This window comes from Amblyomma mixtum, chromosome 6 (genome assembly GCF_055824585.1).
Source record: "Amblyomma mixtum isolate Tamu chromosome 6, ASM5582458v1, whole genome shotgun sequence".
NCBI classification, from domain to species: Eukaryota; Metazoa; Arthropoda; class Arachnida; order Ixodida; family Ixodidae; genus Amblyomma; species Amblyomma mixtum.
Window position 1 is genome coordinate 79,965,043 of NC_143017.1, and position 22,525 is coordinate 79,987,567.

The following is a 22,525-nucleotide window of genomic DNA, read 5'->3' on the forward strand; positions in this document are numbered from 1 at the left end:
AAGTGGGAACTATGTTGGTCTAAAGTTTAGGGGAATACGGTTCCCACTTTAAATTGCTGATCTATTAGGGTGAGGTGGTGGTCTGGGGTTGGGACCTGGGACTAGGACAAATGTTTCAATTAGGAAGTTCTTGTGGAAGCTGTATAGCTTTTCTCTAGAGACGTATGGCTGCTCTTGGGTGAATGCTAAAGAGTAATTGCTCCTTTACAGAATATCTACTTCATTATAGGGGACTGCCCCTTAGTACTGGCCCAACACGAGAGGCCCTTTTGCCCAATGGTCGAGAGTGCTCAAGGCGGCCCTGGAAAGCACTTTAAAATGTCACCCGTGTAGCGCCTGACTGTCGTGTCACCAGCGGCAGCAACTAAGTAACCCAAGATTAACCCCACCAGTAGCTTACCGCAGCTCAACTCAACACGACAAGTCCTTGGCAGCAGCGTTAAGCAAGTAAAGAAGAAATGAACGACGCGATGACCGACACTTCACTACGACACTACTGGTTCTACAGTAATATATAGCAGCAGCTAACCTTATATAAGGAAAGACGGTATGGATACATTGTTCTACCCACATATCATACAAGTCCTTGGCAGCAGCGTTAAGCAAGTAAAGAAGAAATTAACGACGCGATGACCGACACTTCACTACGACACTACTGGTTCTACAGTAATATATAGCAGCAGCTAACCTTATATAAGGAAAGACGGTATGGATACATTGTTCTACCCACATATCATAAAAACAGAGCTTAGCTGGCCAGAAAAATCCCGACTGTGGATATTAAACAAGAGCAGCGAGATGCCGATAGCACCGAAGCGTAAAATACAGTGGACAGAGCTTAATCCCAAATTTTACTATAGAAGACTGTAGTCATGGTACGGTGGTGCAATATTACAAGCGCAAAATGAAACGTTGCATGCAGCTGAGCACAGATCAAGAATCATGAGCCACACAATAGTATTATACCATAAATTAAATCTGGGAATGTTCTCCGGAAGAGTATACTGCGGGAACGGGATCCTAGTGGTCAGTTACAACAGCATGTCGATAATAAAATGAGACAAGCATATCTATGCAATTCGAAAGAATATTGCGAAAAGTTTCGGCCCGGATCGGAGTTAAAAGTTACTACTAAGAGAAGGCAGTAATTCTTCAAAGCTTCAAAACAACGTGTGCGATGACTATCCGGTACTGACTTTTTTCTGAAGTCTTCAATAGTGACCTCAAAAAAAAAGAAAAACTTTCCGCATTTGTTACAGTTAGAAAGATTTGTATGAGGTACACTTATTTCGTGATAGGAAAGTAACTACGGTCACAGAGCGCCGCAGAAGGTTTTTACCAGAACCTGCACTTTCTCTCAGGGTTCATGAAAGTGCCCGGCGCACAGCTGAACGCTTGCGCGAATTCCGGCATGTTCATCAAGGGCACCACACAGCGAGCCCAGTTTGGAGCGTGGGCCACAGTGGTGTCCCGTTCGCGCGGCGGGACCTTAGGGTCGCACATCTTGGCGCAGTGACCGATGAAGAACAGCTGGAGCTCCGTGAAGCCGGCCACGTTTCCAGCTGGGGCGTTGAGCGCTCGTGCAGCGCGGGTCCCGCTTCTCGAGGTCATGGCTTCTCCACTCATATTCTGCAATGCGTCGAAGGCAGCACGTGTCCCCATCACGTCTGCCAGGTCTTCGGAGTCAAGGCTTTGGTCCAGTTCCAGTGCGCGTTTCTTGAGCGCCTGTACACCAAGTGATGTGCAGCGCAGAGGCAGAAACTGTTTATTTGTTGAACCAAGAATGCGTTTAGGCTCTGTAAAAATCTCATGAACGCTCTTGCAGTGCGAGAAATCAGCGCGCGTGTCTTTTATCTCTTGCCTGTGTCTGTATAGATAAAGCAATCTTTCACACCCACGTGATAATATACAATCAGCGGGCCATTCAAATGCATTAATGTCATTGCCGTGATACCTATCCATCCGTGTTACACACTTGCAACCAAGTCCTCAGTCAAAATGGAAAAGATGTGCAGATTGAATTCTCAAAGCTACGATGTCCAGCGTAGGCGGATGTCCTGGTTTCGATTGTCAAGGCTTGAATTTATTTAAACAGGGATGTGTCACAACGGTGTTGAACCATATCTTAAGGATGCGTCAGGGTGAATTCAATTTATTTTTCATTTTGACACACTGCAACGCTCTCCCGGCTACAAGGTCGAATGCTGCAGTCAATTCGGTTTAGAAACTACGCCAAACATGCAACAACACGATGTGTACTTTTAAGGATACGAACGCAAATGGCGTACTTTTTCACGCCTGTGACTGACATCTGTCTCTGACGTCTGACTGATTGCGGCTAATAAATTCCTCTTTTTTTTAGACATGCGAATAAATAGATTTTATTCCCTATACCACAGAGATGCCCAACAGGTTTGAGCATTCGCCTCGCATGCGGGAGGTGTGGGGTTCGATCCCACAGCCGCCGGGTATCCACCGGTGAATCAATGAGCACAAGCTTTCCCCTAGCCCGGCATTCGGTCTCTTTGGGGTGAAATGCTTTGTAAATATGTCGTCAACCACACCTCGGGTACTGCGAATACCTCGTGCTATGCGGCGCTCTTTGGAAAAACTGATTTTGTGCCATAAACATTTTCATCAACATACGTTTATTCACTGGACATAGGCGTGCGGCTCTTTGGTAATTGTTGCCAGAGTAGGTTTACTTGAAAATTGCTACGGTTGTGATCAGATCTGCTAGATTTTGAAAGGCTCGTTTTAACAGACATCTCCCTCACGATACAAGCGTAGTTGTGTCCGTTCAAGCATTGCAATAGCTGTGCCAGCTGCATTACGCCAAAAAATAAAAAGCAGGCAACAATTTTTCACTTAAAGGCCAAGCACACATGGGCGGTCCCATCGCGGTGTAAAACAATGTCAGCGCCCTATAGGAGGAAGCTATATATATATCAACGGCAGTTAAACCATGTTTTACAAGTGTATTTGAGCAATAGATGCAGTATTTTTGTAGAAATTTATCAAAAAAATGGCTGCACATAGATATCAGATTTAATACGGTAAGCTTCATGGAGTCTGTTGATGAAGAAGATGTCTTACATGCAGTCTGATGTGATTTGATTACGGTAACTTTAGGCTTAACATAGTCAGGTTAAATATCTGTAATCTAATCTATTTTTAGAAGCAGCTGCAATGAAATGCACGAGCTTAGCAAGCTGACTTATTCCTCTCACCTGTGCAGCCGCTTTTTTTGTGTAGATTAAACTACCATCACACCTCGAAAAGTTCATCTGTCTTGTCGGGCGCAATGGAAGAGAACGCACCCAGGTTGACTGTGATCGCGCAAAGGGCGCAATTATGTACAATGAAAAACTACACACATTCAGATGTTATTGTGCGTAAACTTTCCAGAAAGAACAAGCGAAGGACGTCGTGTGCAGCATACCTCTCGATGTGCAGTCCGGAGGCACATAGTCTGCCCTACGTATTTGTCCGTGGCCGCTGCGGGCCACCAGTTGCTTACTGCGCCCCGCTCGTCGAAGTTTCTGCCTTTCACGTCGAATGCGTGCGTCATTTCGTGGCCAATTACCTGCGCCCAGCAATCAAAACAGCGTTTATAGCTTATAGTTGTTCAACCTCGGATATAATTTTTTGAAGGTTACAATTACGAAATCCTAAAGCCGTGGATCTGTGGCGAAGCCCGTGATGGCGACATTGAGAAGCACCTACATTGATGTTAAATGAGTTTTCTTGACGAAACTGGTGCTCTAGTTGCGTCGCTTCCAGAGGTATCGAGAGAGAAGAAAGGCATTTAGAGTGTGAAAAACTTCTCTGCAGCATGATTTGTGATATGTATTACGGCAAGTGTTTTCGAAAAGTTTTTTTTTCCTACGAAGTGTAGGAGAAACCCAGCGGTATATCGCGTAACTACAGATTTGTACATGAGTAGGTCACCTTATCTGTGCCTCGAACTGCTGCAGACGGACGCTACGGTATACCACCACACCCATTATGTCCTTCTTGGTCACAACCTTTCATCAAATTGTATCAATATAACGACATCAAAGTCTGATGACATGCAGGCACCCTAGAAAAACAGCAGCCCATATTTCACGTGGAATTATTATCTAAATGCTTCTATTGTTGACGCCACAGTGAAGCCTTTTTCACTGTTGCTGTTGCGGAGAAACGACCTTTAGACCACTGCTCTTCGATACTAACACGGAATCACTGACCTGCCTCTCTCGTCCGCGTGCCCAAGAACGCCAAACAGCTTTATCATAAGCCACCTCAGGATCACACTGATTCTGTGAAGCCAGTGATCGATGTGAGAACGAATCATCAACATCATGCGTGTCGCCCGGAACGCATGAGTGGAATTTCTTTTTTTTTTTGAGCAGCAAGCGAAGTTGGTGCGCAAAGATCCTACATTTTGAGCAATTTTGCGTCTGTTAGGGAGTAACGACGACTGTTAGTGCCCTGCGACCATGTCTAATAAGCTAGAAGACTAGCTGAGGGAGGAGGCAGTCCTTTGAAGATTTCAAGGACTAATCGTTTAGCCCTCAGCACCAAAGAACAGAGGTACGAACGACAACATTTTAATCACCGTTATTGAGTTACTCTCTGGTCCGTAGCTATTCTCCGCTGTATGTCACCCACTTTGACGGATGTTTACGGCTTTAAAATTGCGGCGTTTTGTGATCATACTTTTCTGACCGATGGAGAGGCCGTATTTATCGTTCTCGATTTTAAAGAAGCAGGTATACATGACCAAAGCCAACAGTGACCGAAACCAAGGAGCATTGGGGATTTCTTATTTGCTTTGTTCATCATTGGGAAATAAATACGGTAATCATTTTTTTAAATATAATAGATTACAAATCAGAAGAAAAACCACATGCCACCTGTGCGATCCGAACCCATGACCTCCGAATTACGCGTGCGGTGCTCAGCCAACTGAGCTACGGCGACGGCTGTCCAATCATCTGTGTTCGGAGGTATTTAGGCAATAGAATAACCTAACCTTGACAGTGCTCACCGGCGCCACCCTCGTCCACAGCAGCGGACGTAGTACGTCGTGTATTACCACGAGTGCGACGTGGAACGTCATCGAACGGCAAAGGCGGAGGCTGTAGCATGTCAACGTTCCGTACTGACTACGGCTGATTTATCGTGATAGTAGGATTCGTACGCGAGATTAGTTGTAATCATATGCAATATGCAACTCAGTGTGTTCAGGTATGAAGGGATACGGTAGATACGGTACCGTAAATTGCGATTACATACCGTAATATTCGCTCATTACTTAAACTCTATACTTCTTACGCACGTCAAAACGAGATCGTAGACGGTGCATATAAACACACACTTGGCGTAAAAGTTTGGCTAACTCTTGAATATGGAAGTTCCACGGGGCTTTTTCGTCGCATGCGATAGCATTGTACTTGAAATTCAGTTTAAGCTCTAGAGGGAGCATGCACTGCCTATAGAACTGAACTCCTGTGATGAAGGTATACCAGGCGATTTTTTTTAGAATTTTCGGTTTGGTTTGGTTTATGGGGTTTAACGTCCCAAAGCGACTCAGGCTATGAGAGACGCCGTAGTGAAGGGCTCCGGAAATTTCGACCACCTGGGGTTCATTAACGTGCACTGACATCGCACAGTACACGGGCCTCTAGAATTTCTCCTCCAAAGAAATTCTAGCCGCCGCGGCCGGGATCGAACCCGCGTCTTTCGGGTCAGCAGCCGAACACCATAACCGCTGAGCCACCGCGGCGGCTTTTTAGAATTTTCAGACATTATCTTAAAAGGCGGTCAACGTTTAAGGTAAATCGGGTTTTAAAATTTTCTTAATGGGCAATGTGGTTCGAAAATTACAACTCCAAAAATACGCATTTGAAAGCTTGCTTAGAGGGCTTTCACGCGCGGCTGATTTCATAAAATAACGTGGCTGCGCCTGGTATCATTGAAGAAATGAACAATATCAACAAATGCAAAAATGACGTCTGTATCTCATGCAGAAAAATGCGATTAACGCCATTAAAAAAAATGCTCTGCGGCAAAGGCAACTGAAAGCGCTTAGTTGCGTAGTTTTTCCATTCGGTAATTCTTAATATTATGCGATTAAGAGCACTGCAAAATTGCATTCACATTCGACGTAGACGGCTTAAACTTCACACCGTAATCTCACTCACTAAAAAAGAAAATATGTAAGTTGATTAGCTATTCTTATGCATCGATTAATCATCTAATCCACGTGCTCTAACATACGCGTGCTGTAACATAAAAAAAATCGGTGGCCATTGACTTAGCTAATCGGCATGGAGATTACGCGTGTGACAGGGGTATTAGACTGTACTGCTGCCAGCTTGCTTTTTCCTTTAAGACTATCCTCCAACAGCACGCAACGTCGATCGCTCTTTCGCAACATATCCCCGTGGGAGGCGTGGGATGAACACCTCGATAAAATGGCCTCTTTTTGGGGCAAGCTACTACAGCACCTGCTTACAATCTTGGGGGAGGAACATTAACTCCCTCTCTAATAAGAACATGGAACCCGCCATGAACGTTCAAATAAATCTTTTCTCTTTCTCCTAGTAAAGATCAGGTTCTTCTTCTTCTTCTTCTTTGCACCATAGGTGCCCCGCCAGAGACGGTTGGTAACTCGAACTGAAGCTCTTCGCACCAGGGGTGCCACGTCAGAGACGCTCTTGTGATCAGTTGACACGCAGGGATAAAAAAAAAGGCAATAACTGAGGTTTATGTACAGATATTTACAGCGTACAGAAGTTTAGACACTCGAGACAAATTAAACGGCACAAAGACAAACAACAAAAAGGCGGATCTGGCTAATACTAGGGGAGGCCCCTAACTCGGCGTTGCCGAAGATGCGTTGCATCTGACCTTAGCGCAGAACCCCGCTTCCGGCTCCGGGGCCCAGTTTTAAAGACTTAAAGGCCCGGCCCACATTTGGTGGCTTCCAATCATGTTACGATGTTCACATGATTGGTTTATCGAGAGCCTGGCCAGCCCTCCAGCTTCCGTAGGGCAAAACGCCCTTTCCACCAATACAAACGCACGGTCGTGCCAGTACGTGCAGAGAACATTCCCTCCACCCTAAAATAAAAATAGAACAAACACAAATACACATCCGTGCCAGCACGTGTGCGAATCGGTACCGCGGGTGGGTGGACACCCGTACTTCCCGGCGCGTTCGCGAGCGGCCGCGTTCCAAGAAAGGAGACGCTCCGCTTTGAGTGCCCCCAGCCGCGTTCCGATTACCCCCGCGAACGCTACCGATACCTTACACGCCCTTCCCAAGATTCTACAAAGGGCTCAAATGGCACTTTTAGAATTATAACAAAGGGATCGGTACGGGTCACAAAACCACCCTGTGGGTTACATGCCGCGGATACACTAGCACTGGCACAAACAAAACCAAAAACAAAAAAATGTACACGGGCACCACACAACATTACGCAAAATGCACACTTAAATACACACAGTGGCATGCCTGCCGTGCGCCGTAACACAGCGTCCAAGTTGGTGCGTTGCACCCAGTTCACCAGCATGCACACCCGCGTCCTGCTCGACACACACACCGACACTCGCAACTAGAGCGTTCAGTAGCACTCGCACGACGTCCGTAAGTGGCCACGTGAGCCTCCTTAGTCGCACCGAGCGTCCCCGTGTGCGTTCGAGCCACTAAGGGTTAATCATACCCGATGAACGCCCTACTATGCTCAATAGGCCGGTGCCACAGCGGGGCAAGAATTCAAAAATTGCTGCCCTCCAGGATCAAACACTTTATGATCCTCGGTAGGTCCAAATCCTTGACCATGCGACGCCCCTAAGGGTACGCTCTCATCAGCGCGCCAGTACGGACCGCGTGCTGCGTAAGGAGCATAGCCCCTGTCCAGTGTAATCATATCAGGGCGGCCGCTTCTGCCACACGGGATTTGGCTTACTGCAGCACGGAACGTACTGTTCCACGCGCTGACTTTCAACGTGAAGGCCACGCACCTGCCTCCAGCTACTCTGCCTCGCTTGGAGTCATTTGCCCCGTTCCTGCACGGACATGCAATGAAATTTCCGCTCCCTGCATTATAGGCGCTTGCCGATTTCGTGGCATCGTCTAACTCCGAGGCTCCATGAGCTCCCTGACAGTCACTTGACCCGAGCTTGCCTTGCGGCAAGTCGCCACTCATTTCCGGGTCCTCGACTGACCTGGCCGGGCACACACCGGGTGCGTTCGACAACTGCGCGGCGCTCTGCCCAGTCGGCCCAGCGGGCCCACCTCCGCTCTCTGCCTCGGATGTAGAGCTGTTGTCACCAGGAACGCTACGGGGCACTTCATGCCCTATGGCCGACACAGTCTGTGTTTGCAGCAACGCCAGATTTTCTCCGGTCCCTAGCTCCGTGTCAGAGATCACAATCTCATTCATAGAGCCTGCAGGAATTATATCACTCTCCTGCTTGGTCTCGGACAATTTGGTCTCGATTGGACCTAGACCATCAGAATTGGGCTGCTCTTTTTCTTTGTTAGTCGCCCGCAGTGGCGGAAAAGCTGTGATCCCTTCAGAAATCTCGTTTTCGCTCTCCGCGGCATTTCCTAACAAAGATGCGTTCCCGCAAACCGGCTGATTGCTTTCAGCGTCCTGACTGCTGTTTCCCTGATCTGTGCATGACAAGCATAATTCTTTGTCTTCCAGCACAGGCGGTCTCACCACTCGGGAATCGGAGCAGTTCTCCCTGGCTGATTCACTGGCTCTTCTAGATTCTTTGAGCTTAGCCAGCTCGAGCTCTAGCTGCTGGCGCCTTGCTTCCAACGCCTGCAAATCCGGAGGTTTTTCCTCGCATAGCGGCGCCTTTCCTCCATTGACTTTTGCAAGCTCTGCCTGATAATAAGCTAAGCGCGCCTTCGCCAATTCTAATCGGTACTTCACATCAAGTGAGGGCCGGCTTGGATAGCTTTCCATACCGCCTTCCGTACCCCTCAGCTGTCCTACCGGCTCGAACACAGGGACGTGAACAATGCGACCAAGGAAACTCACGGTTTCGATGCGTCGATCCGCATTGCCAGCTCCTTGGCGTCGGGGTCCACCGCCACTTTCCCCGGACGCTGCGATGAGCTGTCGCACGCCGCTGGTCCGCCGCCGGTGATCGTCGAGTTCCCGACGCGCTGCTTCCTTGACCGGACGCAGTCCCGCGTCGCTGGACTACTGCCGTGGTCCTTGCGTCCTTGCCACCGTCTCTCCGCAGGTCCTTTCTCGAACGCTGCTGTTGCCTGACCGTCGCCTTTATCCCTGCGTTCAATTTCTTCTTCCTGCGCCGTCTTCCGATGGCCGCAGGATCCTGTCGACTGCGCCAGTAAATTTCCACACAGGTTCTTCTAATCTCCTTGCACCAGCGGTGCCCCGCCAGAGACGGGTTGGTTTCAACTCGAAGACTGAAGCTCTTCGCACCAGCGGTGCCCCGTCAGAGACGGTCTCTCGATGAATAGAGCCGCAGGGATGAAAAAGGCAATGACTGGAGATTTATATACAAATATTTACAGCGTACAGAAGTTTAGACACTCGAGACAAATTAAACGGCACAAAGACAAACAACAAAAAGGCGGATCTGGCTAATACTAGGGGAGGCCCCTAACTCGGCGTTGCCGAAGATGCGTTGTATCTGACCTTAGCGCAGAACCCCGCTTCCGGCTCCGGGGCCCAGTTTTAAAGACTTAAAGGCCCGGCCCACATTTGGTGGCTTCCAATCATGTTACGATGTTCACATGATTGGTTTATCGAGAGCCTGGCCAGCCCTCCAGCTTCCGTAGGGCAAAACGCCCTTTCCACCAATACAAACGCACGGTCGTGCCAGTACGTGCAGAGAACATTCCCTCCACCCTAAAATAAAAATAGAACAAACACAAATACACATCCGTGCCAGCACGTGTGCGAATCGGTACCGCGGGTGGGTGGACACCCGTACTTCCCGGCGCGTTCGCGAGCGGCCGCGTTCCAAGAAAGGAGACGCTCCGCTTTGAGTGCCCCCAGCCGCGTTCCGATTACCCCCGCGAACGCTACCGATACCTTACACTCCTAATAATCTTCTTGGTTATATAATATCTACCTCCTCCATCTCACTTTAACTGCTTGAGCGCTGCAGTAATATTCAGGAAAAACTCCTGAGGTACACCAAGTACAGCCAGTGTTCTCAATGGCCTCAAACATTACACAGAGTAAATGAAGCACAGGCGCACACGTGACACGGTGATACATCTGCATTACCTGTCCAATGCCGCCGTAGTTGAATCCAGCGGGCGCCCCGTGAAAGTACAGCACGGGCTGTATTAGCGCGCCGGCCACATTGACGGTGTTGGTCTCGTAGACGTGCTGAGCGTTCATTGAGGACAAGCTGAAGAACACTTCGTCCTCGAAACGCATTTGGACGCGCCGCACGAACCGGCTGGCGTTCAACCGGGACAGCACGAAACTGCTGCCTGCGGCGGAAGCGAGATAATGTATATCAATATCAGTGGTCAAGTAGACTTTCGATTGATGGTTGGGCTACAGCTCAAAGGTTTTAAGGTTGTACACTGGATGCATTGTCAGTAACGATCATTTTCGATGAGCAAGTAGGAAGAACGAACGAATAAATAAACTAATGAAACAATGAACGAAAGAACAAACGAATGAATGAATGAATGAATGAATGAATGAATGAATGAATGAATGAATGAATGAATGAATGAATGAATGAATGAATGAATGAAATAGGTTGTTTCTAACCCGCAGCTATGGCAGTGAACCTGGCTAAATAAAATTTACAAGGTCAACAGCAGAAAGCAGAACTTGGAACCCAGCGATTACCCGCAAGTCTGGAATCCACCACCATGTTCAAAATTCTGCCTCCTACTGTTAACCTTCTAAGTAACCAGAGTCGCGCACTTATCAGATCGTTCTGCTCCCTGAGAAATGTCACAAAGAACCCACACCTCAAAATCGCCCCGTATGCTACCCTTCAGGCTACGAGCGATGGACAGCGCATTATTGTGCGCCAAGAACGCGTGACAGCAAGATCAGAATGGAACAAATACCTTTGACGGCCACATCCGGCAAATCGGCGTGGAAGCGGTCCATGGCGGCAGGACTGGTCAGGTTGAAGGGGTACGCAATGATGAGCCTCATGGCTTTAGCCTTCCTCCTGGCAATTCTTCTGGAGGCGGCCGGGAACCAAGTGGACATGCCGACGGTAGTTTCGACGGTTTTGTGTACGTGGAAACCAATGTAACTCACTTCACTGAGCGCCTCCGGAGACACCACTGCAATCGGTGAGCAAGCAAGAGTGTGGCCATTACAATAACACCGACATAAACAAATAATGGACCTCCAATTAACATAGACCTTATAGACCTTTACAATAAGCGCTCCAAGGGCGTCGCCATTTTGTTAGCCGTATTTTTGTGTGCACCTGTCGCAAGCATGATGGGAGCAGCGGCGCCAAACCTTTGTACAGTTATGTGCACAAGAGGGAAAAGGCAGGTATGCTGACATCTGCATATTGACGAAATGCTTTGGGGTTCTGCAAGGCAAGGCGTATTGTGGAGAAGGGCGACGAAGCACCAGCAGCGAAATTTTATTGCTTAGCTCGAGGGAGGCAGATATGCGGTGGCGCAAGTGCGATCGCAGAAGTTAACTAAATGGTCACACAAAAAGTTCAGTGGACTTGTAGAAATATTTCAGTCAGATTCAGACTATGGTCTCCGAGACCCTCCAAGAAGGCATAGGAGAGCCATAAAAGGGGCCGCATGGCGGAGCACGGCGGTTTCTAGGGGTGATGCTTGAATTCACGGCCGACGTAATGTTTAGGCGGCGGCAGAAATAATGCAAAGATGGCGCCCTTGATATGGTGCGATAGCGAAAGAATTCTGATCGTGGTGGATTTTCGTCCGAATCATGGAAAAAATTACGGAGGGAACTTAAATATACTCATGTGCTGTGAAGGCGAAAGGCTGTTAACGCTCCACAAACAGCCGTTGTTCAGTGTTTACTTCAGAATAAATCTGGCAGCTTTTTGTGGTCTTCCAATCTATAGGGCAACTGAGGACGAAATGCTTCCAGTTCTTAACTTCTATCCGACGTTTTCATCGCGTGACCACCAGAGTTTAAAGTGCGGCAAGCTCACGCAAGCGGAACACAGGTGTGATTGGGGGAGTATCTGTTGCAGCCAGCGTCTTCGCTTCGGCGGACGCGGTTGTTGCGACGCGCGTCTGTTCCTTCACTCTTTCTGCTCATATCTTTCAACTCTCCTCTGCGTGCATGTGGCAGTGAATGTGGGTCAGCCCGAGCCAGTGGGCTTGCGCGTGCATTTTCCTCGTCGTCCTTCTTTCAGTCGCAACAACAATAATAACAGCGCACCTGTCTCTCACTACCGCCACTTAGCTCAAAGCGCGAATGAGGTGTCCACGGACCCAGGGAGCATGTTAGCGCCATTCCTTTCCATTCGTGAATATCTCAGAGGATTCAAGACAGCATGCGGATTTCGCGCGGTAGGAGGCTAACAGTGCTTTTGCACTGAAAGCAAAAGCGAATCACTGAATTAAAGCATGAAGTAATATTTCGCTGCTCAGTCTACCGGACACTGTCGGAGTGGTTTGCGGCCTGGTCCTTGGAGCACACAGAAACAACGTGTTAGAGTTGGGACAAATAACGCTTCTGGTATCGCCAACCAATCAAACATTGTTTCGGAAAGGAAGCTCGGCACGAGGGATGCCTGAGTAGAAATGTGATGCAAAAAGTGGGGTGCATAGCGCATGCGCGTGGTGGCCTACTCACTGTTGTAAAGCGCTTTAGACACCAGCGCGGCCTCGAGCATATCAAATACGTCGTCGTAACAGAAGTCGTCCGTCTGAGCCGGCGACCCTCCGTGGGCAGTGCCGTCAGCGTACGGCGCCAATTGGCGCAGTACGCTCCAAGAGATCAGGAGCAAGGCGTCAGTGCGGTCAATCTCTTTGTACAGGTACACGATGACCTTTGCTCCTAACGGCTCAAGGATCATCTGGTCACTCATGCGGTACCTGTGTTCACTGTGCAACATGATCATCTTTTTCCACTGGCCTAGAAAAGAGAACAAACCATTCAGGTGCTATAAATGCGTTTCTTATTGCCAATAAACTATGTGCTTATATTCGAAGCTGTTAATATACACAGAGTGTTTCACCTAAGACTTTACACAATTTTTAAAAATAAGCTTTTGAAGTTAAAAGAGCGCGCTTTTTTTCGCCATAGCATTGCCGGTGGTGTAGTACATCAAATTACTGCTAAGATGGGCTAACTAGCAGGCTGCTAAACGAATATTGAATAGTTAATTTTTTAACTATTACTGTTAGGCTCCTTAATTATTGAGATGCACGTTGTCCCCCGTAATTGATATTCATATCGGTTTTTAGAATCTCGAAAACGCGGTTCCCCTCGGCACTGTAGCCCAACAAATTTTGGTTAAATCGCGCCAAGATACATGCGCTTTCGAGAAGCTTGCAGGCGTTCGAGAAGCTTGCAGAAACTTACAGGCAGGACACTCCAGTGCAGGTAACTCGTCGAAATAGCCAAAATTTCTTGGGCCACAGTGCCGTGGGCAACCGCGTTTTCGAAATTATAGAAACTCATATATGGGGATTATTACGTTTGGCTACACGCCTCTCAATAATTAAGGAGACTAACTGTAATAGTTAGAAAGTTAACTATTGAAATTAGTTGAAGCAGCCTGCTGGTTAGCATGTCTTCGCTGTATTCAGAGATACTACACCAAAAAGCCTATATTTGAAAAATTGCTTAAAGCCTTAGGTGAAATACCCTGTACGTACAAGCCTCAGGCCTCAGGGGCACCTCTGCCGTTTTCCAGACTTACACCTACGGCTTCGCCGCATCCGAACAAATTCCATCTTCAGCATTCGATCCAGAAAGGACAAAAATAGAAGGGCATGCTCTTGACACTTGAACATAAAGTTGGTGTCCGGTGCAGTCATGCAATCTCATTTATACCGTTTTCATAGAGGAAAGACCTGTGCGGCATTCACGAAACGTCTTCGGATAGACCGAGAAGTCAGAGTACACCCTAGAGAATGCTCGTTTGAAGATGTAGCTGAATATTTCGATATCGCTGTGAAGCGGCGTCATTATTTTTCTGCTTGCGGCAACCAAATGTGTCGAAAGTGAAAGCAGTAAATAGGCCTGTACTTGGACGCGCTGGCTGAACGAGGCACTATAGTCAGCACCTGCTTACATCTAATATTTTTCTCCCTGGAGGTTTAGGATAAGGTATCAAGAGCAGATTACTGAGTGGCGAACCGAACGTAACACTAATCCACGCCTCTTTCTCCAACTACTGTAGCCGTCGCCTAGACAGGGTTTACTTTTTTGAGCACAAATTGTTTCGCTGTAACCTTTATTTGCGTGTTTCACAGATGAGGGCCTATGTATTGCTAAGGTTATGCTTATGCCCAATTTTACAGAAAGTCCGACCAGCCGAATTCTAATTGACATTACACAGGCGACCAGGTTTGTTTCTTGCAGAAGACCCGCGCATATGAATCTAGTGTGCCGCAGTTCGGGAGGTATTTACGGATACTTTTTGTTTTTGAGTGGATGTGCAGAGCGTTTGCACGTGTGCAAACTCTACGACTTAGCAAAAATTGGCAGTGGTTTAGCTCTGGTTAAACCTGGAGGATTGCGAAAGCAACGAGCAGAGAGAGAGAGAGAGGCGATGGAGAGCGCGCGGCAGCGGCGGCGGCCCCGGCACGCTACTTATGCGCCGCTACTGCGCATGCGCAACTGGCGAGCGCAGCGGCGGCACCTGTGAGTCACCCGCGCAGCGACGGCGGCGGCGCGCCAGCTGTGCGCCGTGTGACGTCACTGCTCCTCGCGCATGCGCAGTATGGCCTTGCCTCAGCTCCGCGAAATGGCTCGGTGACTCGCGTAGTGTTGCTTTCGCAACAAAAAGGTGTTGGCGGAGCCGTTAGTTTTCACAACCACAGTACTCGTAAGGAGCTTTTGCAGCTCCTGTGAGACTCTTTCATAAAAAAAAATGGAGATGCAGTTGGTCATTAAAGCATGGAAAGAGACCATAGTTACCTTGATAAAAGTAATCAGGATGTTTAACATGCAAATTGTCGCCATACAGGTGACAAGAGTGATGAATTTTGCCAAATACTGAACTAAAGGGGAACAGCTTTGAATGTACTGCCCAGGAAAGCAATGCCTTCTGCGCTCAATGCTTCACGATGCATTTATAAATATAGCTTCATACTTAACGTCTATAGATGCTCACCATTGGTGACGAAGTTGTCGAGGTACTGGGGCACGTCTTTCACGAGAATAGTATACTTGAAATCTTCTTTATTGTTCTTTATCTCTTCAAACACACCTAGTATGAAATTTACGACTGAAAAGCAAAAAAAAAGATAAAAGACGAAGGTTGCTGTTAAAATATCGCGTGGCAGCTAAACTTAGAATGCTTACTAATGCTTGAGAAGCCTTAGACATAACTGCAGCGCGAACAAAACAACCACATAAGGAAAAAACACACTCAAGACTCGGACAAACGCTGCTCTCTTGAGTGTGTTCTTTCCCTATGCCCTTGTTTTGTTCGCGCTGCAGTTATGTCTAAGCTAAGCATCCAACTTGAGCAAAAGTTCGTTTTACTAAAGCTTGAGACGTAGTGACAGAACAGCTTTTATGAAGCTGCTGCCGCAGAGTTCAAGGACGCTGCCTGCGCCTGCTTGATTAAGAATGAGTGAGTAGTTGAAATATAGCCATGTGAAGATTTCTAGTTGATTTCGATATCACTAAGACAATGGATTTGATAGCACGTAGGGTGCCAAGAACATGTTTGAAAGGTTCAGCGTAAACCTGGCCGCCAATTTTCCTCCGTCAGCACTAAGACCCATGTACAGTGCCTATTTCGAAACTATGGCATCTTATTTTTTTTTAATGCTCGTATAGTCAAGGGAAAGAGCAAGTGCTCTTTTAGTATCTGTCTAGAGGAAAATATACCAAGATTGGTTTGGTTTATGGGGTTTAACGTGCCAAAGCGACTAAGGCTATGAGAGACGCCGTAGTGGAGGGCTCCGGAAATTTCGACCACCTGGGGTTCTTTAACGTGCACTGACATCGCATAGTACACGGGCCTCTGGAATTTCTCCTCCAGAGGCCCGTGCCAACTGCAAGCCGACCGTACGCTGAGAACACGCAGGGCATGCGCTACTCCCACTTACTGTTAACAAACTTGGGGCTTGGGGCTGGGTTATTGTGGATTAGTGGGGGAATTAAGGCGGATTATTTTGGATTAGTGGTTGGAATAAGGTAGAAGAGTGGGCCAGGTTAGTATAATCTCACACGATAATACAGTAGAAGGTACTCGATTATTGGAGTCATCATATTTTCAAATTTGGCGGTGCTGATGATGTCACGACGCCATCGACCAATCAGCTAGGGAATCTAGCTGCGAACAAGCCGGGTGGTTTTTGTAAGACGACAACCTAAATTCTATCGCATTAATACAGTAAAGATCAAGAGCTGTATCTGGCCATGCTAGTTACCTTTTCAAGTAGCAGCACCACGAAATCTAGTAGTTTTAGCGTAAAACCGCCATTCATGCCTGCTCTTTGCAACAGCTGCATTCTGTTTCATTCTCAATAGAACCGCACTATCCATGCATTTCGAAGCGTGCAAAAGTTCTTACTTTTGCATTGCCTTTACTTGTGTTCAATTATCTTTAAAATTAACTTAAATTTTACAGTTGTGGAATGAGAAAGTAAGACAAAAGCAGTCTTGTGCAGCCAAGCCAAGAAAAGGGCCTCAGCGGCTTTTCGGCACAAGGATGATTTAAGTTGGTTGACGGCGGAACGAATCACTAACCCGTCAACGAAACACTTAATAGGGCTTGTATTAACCGCTGAGTCGACGCTTAATCAAGGTTAGTAATGACAGGGTTAATAACACAACAGTTAATTATAAGCTCTATAGGGCTTGTGTGCAAACTTTTTCAGGGCATTTTCAGCACCTGTGTGCTGTGAAAAGGTCATATAAGACTTATTATAGCATTTTTCTCTTTCTCTTCATGACTACAAGACGCCTAGAGCAAGAATGTGGTCTCTGCAGTGCCATACGCATCAGACTAAAGTGTTCTGGTGGAAGGTGCTTCGCAATAAGACGAAGACGGGTGTAGAATGACAAAGCAAAAGTAATAAAAGGGCTATCCGGTGCTTCAGATATTTAAAAAACAAAGTTCTCGAAGCGACACGATGCAATAGCACCCGCACTGACCTTTCCTTTCTGTGTCGGTAATGTTCTGTTGGAGTTCTTCGATGAAAGAGTCATCTTCTTCCGGAATAACAAAACGAAGGTTCTTTTGGACGAAGCTTTCGTACGTTTTGTTTTGTACATATTCCGGGATCTCCCTGTACCATTCGCTCTCGGCGTCACTAAACAACATCTGGAATACAAGAGAAGTCGGAAAGAGCGCCAAAGCTCAGATTTTTGCCTTTTCATACTCTTGGTACCTTCTCGTTGACAGATGAGAGCATAGCAGGCACATTAAAGACTTTTGTTCAGTTAGTATCGATTGTCTTACCTAAATCAAGGAAAGAAGAAAAATATCTCACGCGCTCTGCCCTCCTCCTGGACATGAGAAATCAATGGCTATGCCGCATGCACACCTAAGAGAGCGCCCGTTCACCGCACCATCGGGATAGCATTGTTGTTAGCTAGGAGGCAAGGACAAAATTTCCGTTTACGACTTAAGATGGCGCCGACGGCGTCCATTTTAAAACACAGATCTTGCTTAGTTTTCGTTGTAAAATTTTCTCCACTGATTGCTGTCACTAAGACGACGAGAAAAGCGTCACCATTTTCCCCCCTGGCTTCTTCATCTTAGTGCGTGGCTGTAACCGCAGGTTCATAAGGTAAAGTACTCTGCTTGCCTCGTGCGGGTAAACGCGCCTCGACCCGGCGGCTTCGATGATGGCCACTATTGCCGACATGCCCCAGGCCAGGTTCATCTTCACTATGAAATCCAGCGGGTCCCGGGACGGGTCCAGAGCTGTGGGGTTGAGACCAAGACGGGACAGAAAGTCCCGAAGGTGCACCGCCTCGGACCGCTTGCTGGTGTAAAGCGACACACAGGCTCTGTAGAGAGCGACTGCCTTCTGGAAGGCGGTCTGGCTTCGCTCCGGAACAGAGGCGGCCAACAATGTGGCCTTGACTTTGGCCTTGACGACCTCATCCATCTGTCGGCGAGCAAAAGCAAACGGAACGCCGTTATGGTGACGCAAGGAGTGAGCGGTGGTAATCATGTATGAAGGAAGGTGCATACGGGTAATGCATACGGGCCTCATTGGTTTCAAACTTCAAAGGCGCCACCTTCGGCTTTCTATAACTGATGGTCTTACTGGACATATGCACTTGAAAGCCGGGATGAGATGTTAAAGGAGTATAGACACCTAACTTTTGGGTGCGTGTTTTATTCTTTGTAGTGAGGCGTAGGTAATTACACATGGATTAGCACGTGTATTCAACCTACGACTGCTAAATAACTTATTATCGAATTTCTTTCTCCTGCTGTTTGAGTTTCGGTTTCAAGAGCCGAACGATGACTGTGACGTCAAAGAGAAGCTATAGGTAACGTGAGGCATGAAAAGCTGCAATATAATCGGTGCTTCTACATTCGTTGTCACTCCGGCTCTTGAGGAATGATGACTTCAGCACTGTGCGAATTAAAACGATGAAGCAACAATTATATTGCAGTTTTCCCCGCCTCACGTGACCTATAAGCTCCGTTTAACGTCACAGCTATCGATCAGCTGCTGAAACCGAAACAGAGATAGCATAACAGAAAAATTCGATTATAAATTATTTAGCGATCCTAGGTGAATACCAGAAGGTGATTCATTCACAGCAATGTCTTCCGCTTCATTATGAAGAAAACATGCCACCAAAGTTAGGTGTCCATACTTCTTTAGCAAACTCATGGGTTTGCTCTAGTGTCTGAAAGGCTAAATAACATTTCACAGACGCTTGGCTCGAAGCTAAGTCATTTAAATAATGTTCTTTCTACGCTTTCGGTACCTAAGCTTCAGGTTTGAGAATTCGAAGATGGCCTTGAAATTTCCAGCACAATTATGCTAGGCTTCGTTAAATATATACAGCCACTTGGCTACCCTCTGGGCCATACGTTATGGCTTGTTTCGCTTCGTATAAGCGTTTCGAGCCTCTCAAACCTGTGATGAGTCCTGGTTCTGAACTTATAGAAGCCTAAGACTTCCAAAGGTACAAGAGAGCCCTATAATATGGCTTAGAAGCAAACACCCCGGATTTTGTACTTCACTACCAAACTAGGTAAAGTACAGGTTAATAGATAGATTTTTCTGAATCAGATATTTCATGACTATTGTTCGCATTTTCTGCGCGCCTCAATGACAAATTGTGCCCCATAGACATCGGCAAAGCTCTAAATGCATGGTGAATAATTGATTTAAAGCTTCATATCATTAGCCATGGCGGTAGATAAGCTGAGTGCTTCCTCGCCATCAACAAAACATATTCATAATCGCTATTGACGCAGTTGGCTATCTGTTTTCAGTAGTTATAAACTTGCGTTGTCGCCAATATTTAGTACCTACTGTGAAACCACACGGCACCACATAAACAAGTACCGTCTCTGACAAAAGTAATAAGCCTGCATGGTTTGCTTCTCAGTTGTATAGTGGAGTCTTTACGGCACACCTAAAGATGAAAAGGTCTTGAAAGGTGAGGACGATGTGTCTCCTCACCTTTAATTGATTTATGGCTGGGTAGTGGCATACGTGCTCTAATATGCGACTGAAAAGCTAGCCATCGCGCCTGGTTACTTCTGCCAAAGACGGTACATCTGAGAGCGGTCTATAAAGGAATATTTTTCTCCCAATAAGCGAAATCTGCTGACTCACCAAGGACATCCTTTCTTCCTTGAGTTTGGCCGCGCAGGTGAACCTGAAGAAGTCGCGGCAAGGATCGGCCGATTTATTGATGGTGGACGACAGGAAGAGTCGAAGCTCCATGCAGCCCTCGGTGTTGCATTCCGCGCGTTGCTGCAGCGTCCTGGACTGGATGGGCTACGCGAGTGCGGGGGAAAAAGATGGTGTACCTTTCCAAGTCATTGAATTTCACATCACAAAAGATGTTGGATAAAAGAAAACTCACAGTATGGTTGCAACTGAGCAACGCTAATGTTCCGCAACGTTATCGTGCGCATGAGAATGGAAGAGCGTCACGAAACGTGATTTTTGGTCGTTCGGAGTTCTTTATTTAGGACAACGACAACGTCTTTGTAATCGATTTAGTGTCTCTTAATATTCTTTTGAACGTATTTGATTATGTCTTGGTTTAGTAAGAAGAGAGCGAGGAAAGTTTTTTCGTAAGTGTTGACGCTTGCTTCGATGGTGGCGAGTAGAATCACTGTCCATTCGAAGAGTGTTAAAGAAATTAGAGTTATTTGCATGGATATTGAAGTCCCCTACAAGAAGCATAGAAAACACGAGCTGTTTGTAATGAATTGGTGAAGGATGAAATGAGCTGTGAAACGATGGCTAACGGATTCAAGAAGGTCGCTGCGTGAGCAGTCCACTGTCCATTTTGCACTGCACACACCAAACCCACGTCATCGCAATCCTCTCCGAGCGCGTCTATGGGCAGGTGGCCTACGCCAGCACGAAGATATATGGCTATGCCGGAGCATGGTTCTCACATTGTCGCTGCAGTCCGTTCTTGGCCCTAGGGCTCGGAGAGAAGCCTTAGGTAATTTTTTGGGAGGAGTACCAGTGCCGCTTACGACCACAGCGCACATACGCGAAACAAGAGAGGCTCCTTCACATTCCCTTCCCTTTCACTTCTCACACATGCGCACACATTGCGTTTTTTTTAGAATATTAAGTGCTCATAGAGCTGCACCCCGTTCCTTACGTATTTCCAAGCCCACTCACCCGTGGCTGTAGGATATAAAAAGCCAGAACGCCGACAGCTGCAACTGCGAGCACCATGGCGGCAGTCTGGAGTCGTCGCACCGGCACTCCGAAAGCCATCAACTCAGGGGGAGGCTCCTCCGGGCTTTCGTCATCGCCTTCTCGCTTTGGAAGGTTTACCAAATGCAAGCATAAGAAAGAGTAATGAAAGGTATGGTAAGGTATGACACGTAATTCAATGTATGAAACCTCTACATGTGGCTATGAGGGGTGCGGTAGTAAACCGCTGCGTATTGATTGAAGAATCTGCTTGTTTAACATGCACTATCTTTGCACTGCACACTGGCGTCTTTAGCGTTTTTGCTCGATCGAAATGCGATCATCGCGGCTGGCGTACGCCGCTGACACCTTGGACTCAGCAGCCGATAGCTGTAGACGCCAAGCGACCGCAAAAAGCAAATAAACTGAACGTTATTCGTTGTTCAATGAAACGTTGCATAAATATTAAGTGGGAGGAGTGCTGGCCCCAGGAACACCCTAAATTTCCTGCTGCAAGTGCGTTTAGGCACGACGAAGTTAAAGGAAGTACTCGTATACTGCTTCAGTTTTTTTGGCATATGAAGACAGCCGCATAGTGAAATCAGCTTTCAAAGGATCATGACGTAATAATGGAGTCTCTCGCATTCTGCCTCCTGACTAACGTCATATCACACAAGTGGGGCTCTGTGAAGCGCCCATCAAATATTTCTTCCGCAAGAACGCTAGGCTGTAAGGCAGCGATAAATATTTTTCATATACTATCCATGATAAATGCTTGAGCATTACCAGTATCGCAAAGAAGTATGCACGTGCGCCGTGCTAGCCTAACCGGGTCCAATTGTGCTTGATTACGGCAGGCTAAATAACAAGCGAGCTTTGAATTTTCCTCGCAATGGTTCGACAGTCATCTGGGCTCCAACGTTCAGCACCTTTTTGAACTGTGTATTCCTGCTTACCTTGTCTTCATCCTCAGGAACGTCAACAGCGTGTTGCTTAGCGGCCTCCATGTCGGGTGTCTCTATTCTCCTCTTCGTTTTCAGCAAACGAATGCGCCGCTCGTGCCGCCGCGTGACGCCTACGAAAACGTTAATGAGGAAGCGTTTATTTTGAGCACTTTTTAGGCTTACAGCATCGTTCTCGAGCAAACTTTTTTCTGTTAATTATATTAGTGCGAATGCCCTAATGCGGAGGTTCTGAACCGAGCAAAATTGTGTCTTGCCGAGTGTACAGTATGTCCAAGAAGCGCGAGCGCTTCGTTCCGCGGCACTGCCCGCTCGTCGTCGTCTTCTACACAGTAAAAATCCGTGCCTTCGCACTGATTCGAAAGTAGAAAACATTCTTCGTCCACTTTTTCCTGTTAAAACGATAATTCACGTGTCCCCGGAAGCATCTGCGTTGAAGACTATGTGAATGTCTCTCGTTCTCTTAAAAACGTCACAAGGCTCAATGACGTTTCGACTGAGGACTAGTATTTATAGGTGTTGCAAAGATGTAGCTACAATGCGC

General features: G+C 47.2%; 1 protein-coding gene across 1 annotated transcript; it reads right to left on the minus strand.

Moving 5' to 3' along the window:
* Window positions 1–1,335: 1,335 nt before the first annotated feature.
* On the minus strand, window positions 1,336–22,026 carry LOC149339495 (endothelin-converting enzyme 1-like). Its single transcript, XM_089550934.1, has 11 exons — window positions 21,976–22,026; window positions 21,002–21,145; window positions 19,970–20,134; window positions 17,966–18,271; window positions 17,310–17,478; window positions 15,313–15,426; window positions 12,822–13,103; window positions 11,084–11,308; window positions 10,275–10,486; window positions 3,443–3,586; window positions 1,336–1,725 (listed from the first exon to the last, which is right to left on the minus strand). The coding sequence occupies exons 1-11, from the start codon at window positions 22,024–22,026 to the stop codon at window positions 1,336–1,338; spliced, it is 2,202 nt and encodes a 733-aa protein (XP_089407060.1).
* Window positions 22,027–22,525: the final 499 nt, after the last annotated feature.

Bases quoted from the DNA above. Each gene is read 5' to 3' on its own strand.
- LOC149339495 (XM_089550934.1), bottom strand. From the start codon at position 22,026: ATGGAGGCCGCTAAGCAACACGCTGTTGACGTTCCTGAGGATGAAGAC. The intron at 21,146-21,975 runs GTAAGCAGGAAT...AACCTTCCAAAG, and splicing joins TTCCTGAGGATGAAGACAAG to CGAGAAGGCGATGACGAAAG. The intron at 20,135-21,001 runs GTGAGTGGGCTT...GCACTCGCGTAG, and splicing joins TTTATATCCTACAGCCACGG to CCCATCCAGTCCAGGACGCT.